The 10,000-nt window shown below is 45.0% G+C and overlaps 1 protein-coding gene across 2 annotated transcripts in view; it reads left to right on the forward strand.

Moving 5' to 3' along the window:
• The window catches only part of LOC143285021 (prestin-like), a 48,990-nt gene that overhangs the window by 14,693 nt on the left and 24,297 nt on the right, over positions 1 to 10,000 (forward strand). For both annotated transcript variants that reach the window (XM_076592194.1, XM_076592195.1), the window contains exons 3-6: positions 5,298 to 5,606; positions 7,167 to 7,277; positions 8,871 to 9,073; positions 9,488 to 9,652. In XM_076592194.1, coding sequence (XP_076448309.1) covers positions 5,298 to 5,606; positions 7,167 to 7,277; positions 8,871 to 9,073; positions 9,488 to 9,652 — 788 coding nt within the window. The remainder of the gene's footprint in view (positions 1 to 5,297; positions 5,607 to 7,166; positions 7,278 to 8,870; positions 9,074 to 9,487; positions 9,653 to 10,000) is intronic.

Consider the following 10,000-nt stretch of genomic DNA (forward strand, 5'->3'; position numbering starts at 1 on the left):
TCTGTCTATGTCCCTGTCTTTGTCTGTCTGTGTGCAGGTCTCTATCTCTGTCTGTCTGTCTGTCTCTATCTCTCCCTCCATCCCTCTCTCTTTATTACTTTCCTTCTCCGGCCTCACTCTCACTGATATATAAACTTCTACAATCCCCACCAATCACGGTGTAGCGCTTAAAACTGACCCCCCCCCCCCACACACACACACACACACACCGCCCCCCACCCCACCCCCAACAGTGTAAACACATGGACAAGAATTCTCCTTTCTCAGTACGCGTACGGACAATAATTTTGTCTTGGTACGTCTTTGTGAACCGACGAAAAAAGTATCCACGGTTACTGTTTGTTTTACAGAAGAGACGTTTTGGTCCTCTTAATCAAGACCGGAATGTACTATCGTCCTAAGTTATTATATTATTCGGAACTATTGGACATATCCCGATAATTCCAATAAATGAATTGGAATGACCTCGAGGTCATCCCCAGTGGAACGAATAGCTTTTTTCAGAAAAGCTTTTTTCCTCTCTCTTCCACCCCCATCATCTTTACCCCCCAAGTCAATTATTGTGTAGCTGGAGGAAACAAATCCTCCCAAACAAGTCCAGATTTTATTTTTTCAAAGGAAGAAGAAGATGACGACGACGTAGTAGTAGTAGTAGTAGTAGTAGTAGTAGTAGTAGTAGTAGTAGTAGTAGTAGTAGTAGTAGTAGTAGTAGTAGTAGTAGTAGTAGTAGTAGTAGTAGTAGTAGTAGTAGTAGTAGAAGATGATGGTGATGATGATAAAGAAGAAGACAGAGAAGAAGAAGGAGGAGGGCGGGGGGGAGTAAGAGGAGAAGAAGATGTAGAAGGAGAAGAAGAAATAATCATACCCTGGTCTGCTCCGTGTAGCGAAATCATGTCAAAGAAATCAAGTCAAAGAAACACCCTGGGGTTAAATATGGTGCGGGTAATCCTAGACCGTTGCACCGCCAACAAACTGACTTGAACCGTGACGTCAAGACAATTTTATTCGCCTGTCGTCTGTTTGGAGAATCCGATGAATTTCTGGAATGGAGGAAGTTATGTTTTAGATATATAATTACAGCTGAAAGAAAACGTTCATTGCCTGAGGAAATTGATGATGCCAGCTTATCATAACCAGTTTGATATTTTACTTCAGTTTTGGGTATCTCGTGGAGTCATTTGGGAATTCACCCGCTCGATTACAAATTGCAACATCAACAACAACAACAACAATAACAACAAAAACAATATCATCATCATTATTATCAACAACAACAACAATAGCATCATCATCATCAACAACAACAACAGCAGCAACAACAACAATTACAACAACATCACCATCAACAACAAAAACATCATCATCATGATCGTCAACAACAACAACAACATCATCATCATCAACAACAACAATAACAACATCATCATCATCATCATCATCAACAACAATAACAACATCATCATCATCAACAACAACAACAACAGCAACAACAATTATACACACAGCAATGGAAGTATAACCTAAACCTGTGAATAAAAAAAAGGTTGCACGTGTACGTGTCAATTAGATGACAGAAATCGCCCCAAAAAATGAAGTCACATAAAATCTAATAATGATGTAAATAGGCTGTGTCAATGATGCGCTTGCCTGCCATCACTAGTTCACATTTAATTAAATCAACGTAATCGCATCCATGAGAGAGAGAGAGAGAGAGAGAGAGAGAGAGAGAGAGAGAGAGAGAGAGATGAGGAGGAGGAGGTTGTGTTTCAACTCAAAGCTTCCGGTCGTCAGTGATCTTGGCTATCCATTGCGCCACCGCGGCGGCTTTGGGTGACTGTCGGAACGAGACCAAAGAGTCTTAATTTCATCTCTGTTTCGACTCCTGGACAACCTGACTCCTGTTATACTCCACTGTTTCTCATCTTCCTGCGCCTCCAGACTTCCCATCGTCTGACGCTTCGTTTGTATCACGTGATAGGGGGCTATGGCTCAAGATCTTGTCTGCCTGTTGACCACAGATGCTCGCGGTGGCGCAGTGGTGAGGATATAGAAATGGAGTTTTAGTATAATGAAAAGATTTCTTTCTAGTTCTCACAATCTTTTTTTATTTTTTTTTTTTTTCATGATGATCACTGGCAGTGAAAATAGTGATTCAAGTTTTAATTCAAATTGGATGAGCATGCAGATGGCCTGTCTGTTTATAAAACTTCGAAACTTCGTGTTCTTTAGTCAAGTTACTAAAACCCGCAGAGAATCAATGTCGGAGTACGAAAACAACTAGTTTTTGGAAGGTATTCTTACACGTCTGAGAACTGAAGTCTGGACAGTGCTGGACACACCTATCTGTTGCACAGGACAGAGTTCACTGAGCTCCTCAACACTTACTATGCTGTCGTGGTTTGATACCCGATTCCCTGCAGTCTCTGACAAAACCATTTTGCAATTATTTCGTGTTTTGTGTTGGTGCATCTGTTGTGGTTACCCGTCAAGGAACAGTTCAGTATTTTTTTCCGGTTCGGATTTCGCTTTAAGAAATATGATACGTTAATATCCTCAACATTGGAACTGGGGAAATATTTAAAGGGTCTAAAATTGTTGGGATCAATACCTTCATGTTTTTGTGGTGGCTTTTTCTTCAGCTTGTTCTGAGCAAGGGAAGCTGCACAAATGTGTATTGTTTAGCAGACTCTCCTGATATTGGTAGTATTTTTCATATTTAATTCTAACTGAGCCAAAATATTCATGATTGTGTCATGATTCAATCCCAAAAAGTATACTGAGATTTTTGGATGCAACAAATAAAGACGAGACTCACCCACGAAAAGGATAAGAATGTTTATCCACACAGTGTCATAGAAGTATACCATCTAATTTTTTCCTGTGTCAGTGGTCTTGACTCTTTTCGTTTGAAACAGCGTGCAGATATTGTTAACTCTCTCCATACGAACGGCGAAAGAGACGACGTTAACAGCGTTTCACCCCAATTACCATCATCAAAATATTGCAAGCGGAAGGCTCTTATACTGAAGACAGTGAATGTTGACAAAGAATACCACAATTCTGACGACGGAAGCTGAAGGTTGGGTCATTCAGACACCCACTGGACATCCAGGGGTCTGTGTAGAGGAGAAGAGAGGACTGGCCGTACTGAGTGAGTTAAAGAAATGAAATAGATAAGTTTGGAAGAAGCTCACCCCCCGAAAAAAAGTGTAAGAATTTTTTCAAGCCACAGCGCTGTGTCCCCATCAGCCCACCCACAAAGTAACATATCTTCAGATCCCAAACAGCAGCTGATATGGCGGATCACCCTCCCGCCTCTCGCCCCAGCAGTCTGATTCAGCTAGGGCCCCGCCACAACGGCTTAACTCGCACCAGTAGTTCCCGTGACCGTGTAGGTCGTCCCCCGAGCATCACGAGCAGTTCTCAGACAGAGCAGCCTCCACAGGCAGTCGTCCCGGGACAGTTTCGGGTCCGCCTTCTCCCGCACCTCGTCCAGGTCCAGCTTTCTGCGACTGCTGAGCAACGGAAGTAAGATGTGTGCCGGAGAGGTGGATGGCTGGCTGGGTGAGGATGTGTGTGAGGGATTCCAGAATGAGCAGACTGGTGGTGATGATGCCATGTGAGGGATTCCAGAATGAGCAGACTGGTGGTGATGATGTGTATGAGGGATTCCAGAATGAGCAGACTGGTGATGATGATGTGTATGAGGGATTCCAGAATGAGCAGACTGGTGGTGATAATGCCATGTGAGGGATTCCAGAATGAGCAGACTGGTGGTGATAATGCCATGTGAGGGATTCCAGAATGAGCAGACTGGTGATGATGTGTATGAGGGATTCCAGAATGAGCAGACTGGTGGTGATGTGTATGAGGGATTCCAGAATGAGCAGACTGGTGATGATGTGTATGAGGGATTCCAGAATGAGCAGACTGGTGGTGATGATGCTGTATGAGGGATTCCAGAATGAGCAGACTGGTGGTGATAATGCCATGTGAGGGATTCCAAAATGAGCAGACTGGTGGTGATGATGATGTGTATGAGGGATTCCAGAATGAGCAGACTGGTGATGATGATGTGTATGAGGGATTCCAGAATGAGCAGACTGGTGGTGATAATGCCATGTGAGGGATTCCAGAATGAGCAGACTGGTGGTGATAATGCCATGTGAGGGATTCCAGAATGAGCATACTGGTGGTGATAATGCCATGTGAGGGATTCCAGAATGAGCAGACTGGTGGTGATAATGCCATGTGAGGGATTCCAAAATGAGCAGACTGGTGGTGATAATGCCATGTGAGGGATTCCAGAATGAGCAGACTGGTGGTGATGATGCCAATGAAAGATGGCCCGGTCAGCAGAGAAAAAAAGCAAGCGTGCCTGATGCAAATGGAAGGGGTACAGAAGGAATGTTCGTAATGCTGCTACGACTGATGGGTACACTGTTGAGGCCTCCATTTTAAAACATAGATTTTGTGAATTATCTGTAATGTTGTTGGTTTTTGTTGTTGTTGTTGTTTTGTTTTGTTTTTTTGTCAGAATTGAACTAGTATTCTGTATAATGCTGGACAGTAAGGGATTTAAAAGATAGCGTCCTGTATCTGCTGAGGTAAGAACAGGTACCATTGAATGCGACCAAATCTACTCAAGACTTATGCTGGGTCTTCTTTGGTGTGTTGCGTTATTGCGACCTGAGAATGACAGCCTTTTTGGAACAGCTGGAACTTAGGCCACAAACGAAGGAGACAGAGAGTGGCCGTGTTTGGGAGACTCGGCGTGAGCGGCGTGGGAGTAATGCTGCCACTGGGACACTCCGGACCTTGTAGGGGTAATAAAACAAAACGCTACTTCTAACACTACTATTGCTGTTGCAGCTGCTGTTGCTGCTGCTGCTGCTGCTGCTACCGTCGTTGTTGTTGTTGCTGCTACTACAACTGCTACCACTGCTGTGATAGCTGCTGTTGCTGCTGCTACCGTTGTTGTTGTTGCTGCTACTACTGCTACCACTACTACGACTACTACTATTACTGCTGCTGCTGCTACTGCTACTACTTCTACTGTTGATGATGAGAAAAAGAAGGGGAGGAAGAGGAAGAAGAAGAAGCCCACGACTTTACCCCCGAAAAAAAAACGAAAAAAAAAAACAACAAAAAACACACACACAAACAAACACAAAACATACACACAGGAGAAACGTTAGTCCAGTGAACAAGCTACCTAGTAATCCCCCTGATAAACTAAAACGTCAGTCCACAGGTAAACATTTCAATGAATGATTCAGTTCTGTTTTCTCCCTCAGGTCAGCCGACATCAACCGACAACCTCAACGACGATACTCTTACAGCGGACGAAATGGTCATGGTGGAGCGGCCAATCCTCACAGAACTGGACTTTGATCAAGGTTTCGAACAGGTGTATGCTGCTAGATCACCTTTGACGTGGGTGAAGAGGAAGGCGAGAAAATGCGCGTGTTCGTGCGCCTGTGTCAGGGGGTTTCTGATGCACGTGCTGCCTTTTCTGCGTTTGCTGCGAGGCTACAGTGTGAAGAAGGATCTGCCTTCAGACATCATAGCTGGTCTGACCGTCGGAATCATGCATATCCCTCAGGGTCTGTGTTGGGTCTGGGTTTGTTGGGGTTTTTTGTTGTTGTTGTTGCTCTCCTCTCTTGTGTCTTGTTCAGCGTTTTTTTGTGTGTTTTTTTTTCCCTTCTGATTCAGGATCTTTCTCTGTTCTTTTCCTCTTTCTGTGTTTCCCCTCTGTGTCGTTCTGTTTGTCTTTGTTTCTGTCTGTCTGTGCGTATATTGTGAGTGACTGTATGTCTGATTCTTTCTTTCTCTCCGTCTCTGACTGTCACTTTGACTCTCTCTCTCTCTGTCTCTCTTTCGTTAAAGATTGTATGAAGAAACACACACACAAACACACACACACACACGCACGCACGCACGCACGCACGCACACACACACACGCGCGCGCACGCGCACACACACACACACACACACACACACACACACACATACAACCATTATCGTGAAGGAAGGCAGAAAACAGCTGGCCTACATATAAACAACTCTTCCGACACTTATAAGAATTTAATGACTATAAAGACGCTGTACATTACCTTTGAGGGGATGGGGAACGGAAAATAGGCGACAGCTGTACTGTTTGAAGACAGGAACATGGGGGAGGGGGGTAAAGGAGGTGTAGGGGTGGAGGGGGGGGGAGGGGCATTAGAATTCTCTCTAAGAGAAAGAGCTATTTGTATGACTGCAGGTTCGTCTCCCTTTGGACTCATCAGATAGCCCATCTGAGAGAGAGAGAGAGAGAGAGAGAGAGAGAGAGAGAGAGAAAGAGAGAGAGACTGAGACTGAGGCTGAGATGATTTGGGAGGGGCATTAGAATTCTCTCTAAGAGAAAGAGCTATTTGTATGACTGCAGGTTCGTCTCCCTTTGGACTCGTCAGATAGCCCATCTGAGAGAGAGAGAGAGAAAGAGAGAGAGACTGAGACTGAGGCTGAGATGATTTATTCACTCAAGGCCATGGCCCCATATGAATGAAGGGCGATAATACAGTCTGCAGATGTCACCATACTATCAGTAAACATTCACCATTTTCACAATTAGTTAAAGAAATTATGATAATACCGTTTCTCTTAACTTAAAAGCTCTGTGTAAATACAATGCGAGATTACGTATGACACCATCATCAGATGATGCCATCAATAAACATAATTTAAACAAACATGGACGTTCATAATATTTCTTTGGAATAGAGATAGAGAGAGAGAGAGATGATTATGACGATGTGAAGCGAGCATGTGTGGGCAATGACAGACAGAACCCATGTAAGTGTTGTTGTGTGGCACACCCTCTCTCCCAGGTTGACTGGAAAAGTCAAACTGAGCGTCCAGTCATTCGGATGAGACGTCAAACTAAGAACCCATGGCAATACCGAGAGTGTTGTCCTCTGGCAAAATTCTGCAGAAGAAATCCACTCCATTGGTACTCAAATAATCGTATAATATATCAGCATCCACTCAAGGTCTGACTAAGAGCGTTGGGTTACGCTACTGGTCAGACATCTGCCTAGAAGATGTGCTGTAGCGTATATGGATTTGTACAAACAGTGACGCCTCCTCGAGTAACTGAAAAAAAACACCTGTGTTGCAGGTATGGCGTATGGTCAGCTGGCCTCCCTGTCCCCTGTGCACGGACTGTATGCGTCCTTCTTCCCGGTCATCGTATACTTCTTCTTGGGCACCTCCAAGCACATCTCCATAGGTGTGTGAGCACCTGACAGGTTATAGTATTTGTATTCGTATTTGTATTTCTTTTTATCACAACAGATTCCTTTGTGTGAAATTCGGGCTGCTCTCCCCAGGGAGAGCGCGTCGCCCCCCCACCCCCACCCCCACCCCCCCTTTTTTTTTTCCTGCGTGCAGTTTTATTTGTTTTTCCTATCGAAGTTGATTTTTCTACAGAATTTTGCCAGGAACAACCCTTTTGTTGCCGTGGGTTCTTTTACGTGGGTCAAGTGCACGCTGCACCGGAACCTCGGTTTATCGTCTCATCCGAATGACTAGCGTCCAGACCACCACTCAAGGTCTAGTGGAGGGGGAGAAAATATCGGAGGCTGAGCCGTGATTCGAACCAGCGCGCTCAGATTCACTCGCTTCCTATGCGGACGTGTTACCTCTAGGCCATCACTCCAGTGAATATGTTTATCATCTTCCGTTCCCAAACAATAATGACAGGACATGACAGGACAGGATGACAACACTGCTGTTTATTTGTAGTCCATTGTACTGCAATGTGTTGTACTACTACAGTATGTTGTGTTGTATTGTGTTGTATTGTATTGCATTGTACTTTCTTGTACTGTCTTGTACTGTACTTCAGCCACAGCATAATTCTCGGCGTGGAATTTGGGGGTGCTCTTCTCTCCACGAGAGAGAGAGAACGATAACGATTTTTTATTCAGATAAAGGCCAAAGCCCCTTACTGAAGGGAGTAACATTAAGAAGGACAAATAAGATTTAACATGACACACTATGAATCTACAACATAAATCAACCAAAAATAGCTAACACAGATGTTCAACAACATTCACGACGTAATATTTCGAATTATGGAGAGAGAGAGAGAGATTGAATGATTGATTGATATGGATACTCATATAGCGCCAATCCACGGTTTGAGACCAAGCTCACAGCGCTTTACAAACACAGGGTCATTTGCACAACAGGCTGCCTACCTGGGTAGAGCCAACTGACGGCTGCCACTGGGTGCTCATCATTCGTTTCCTGTGTCATTCAATCAGATTTCAGGCATGCACGCATACAAACTCAGACAGACATGTAACATTTTACGCGTATGACCGTTTTGTTCATTTACCATACCATGTAGGCAGCCATACTTCGTTTTCGGGGGTGTGCATGCTGGGTATCTTCTTGTTTCTATGACCCACCGAACTCTGACATGAATTACAGGGTCTTTAACGTGTGCATTTGGTCTTCTGCGTGCGCATACACACCAAGGGGGTTCAGGCACTAGCAGGTCTGCACATACGTTGACCTGGGAGATCGGAAAAATCTCCACCCTTTACCCACCAGGTGCCGTCACCGAGATTCGAACCCGGGGCCCTCAGATTGAAAGTCCAACGCTTTAAAACCACTCGGCTATCGCGCCGTGACAGAAACAAGAGACAAAGGGGAGAGAGACAGAAAGAGTATATACACAGCGTCCCACTTGGCGCTCAGTTATCCAGCTCGCAACTCATTTTTACGATGATGCTCATTACGTTCCATTTTCCACTGCTGAAGCCCTCCCTCCAATCCCCCACCCCCGGCCCCACCCGCATCTCCTGCCTGACAGGTACCTTTGCCGTGGTCAGTCTGATGGTGGGGGCGGCGCTGGACAAGGGGATGGAGGAGAAGGGTATAGTGCTCACCACCTGGAACGAAACGGTGCAGGTGAACGGGACGGCCACCTCTTACCTGGCCGACAACAGCGAGGAGGTGCTTCAGACCAAGGTGGCCTATGCCATGGCTATCACCTTCGCCGCGGGCTGCATGCAGGTGAGGTATTGGGGTGTTCAGGTGTGGAATGTATCTTTGTGTGTGTGTGGGGGGGGGGGGAACATATTTATGTGGATTTTCCACTCTTCGTGAGAAAAAACAAACAAACAACAAACAAAAATATCGTCTTTTCAAAACCTACCTGTGTGCTTTATCAGTCTCTTCGATTCTGCAGCACCTTGGCCGACTCACATTGCGTATATATATGAGGCATCAGAGAGGGGACTGGGTGAGAGAGAGAGAGAGAGAGAGAGAGAGAGAGAGAGAGAGAGAGAGAGAGTCATTTAATTAGTCATTCATTTTGCCCCTTATTTGTTTAGTCATTTATTCATTTGTTTAGTCATTTTGTCATTTATCTATTCCTTTTAATTGTTTTGTCATTTATCTATTTATTTATTTTGTCATTTTTGACAGCTGTTGCTGGGCATTTTTCGCCTGGGTTTCCTGACGGTGTACCTCTCAGACCCCCTGATCAGCGGCTTCACCACCGGTGCCGCGTGCCACGTGTTCACGTCCCAAGTGAAGAATATCCTGGGGTTGAAGATGGGCCGCTACGCGGGCCCCTTGAAGCTCATAAAGGTGGGTGAAGATGTCGTGCGTCTGATGGGGTGGGGATGGGGGAGGTGTGTGTGTGTGTGTGTGTGTGTGTGTGTGTGTGGTGTGTGTGTGTGTGTGTGTGACTTGACTTGACTTGACTTGACTTGACTTGACTTGACTTCATTTATTGTCATAAAATCCCGAAGGATTAATAGACACAACAAAGAACAAAGGGAACAAAGAAATAAACGGTCATCTAATACGCATGCACTGAAATACATAGTTGGCAAGTGTTGTTGTTTTTGTGTGTGTGTGTGTGTGTGTGGTGTGTGTGTGTGTGTGTGTGTGTGTGTGTGTGTGTGTGTGTGTGTGTGGGTGTGTGGGTGTGTG

This window comes from Babylonia areolata, chromosome 8, assembly GCF_041734735.1.
Source record: "Babylonia areolata isolate BAREFJ2019XMU chromosome 8, ASM4173473v1, whole genome shotgun sequence".
Taxonomy (NCBI): domain Eukaryota; kingdom Metazoa; phylum Mollusca; class Gastropoda; order Neogastropoda; family Buccinidae; genus Babylonia; species Babylonia areolata.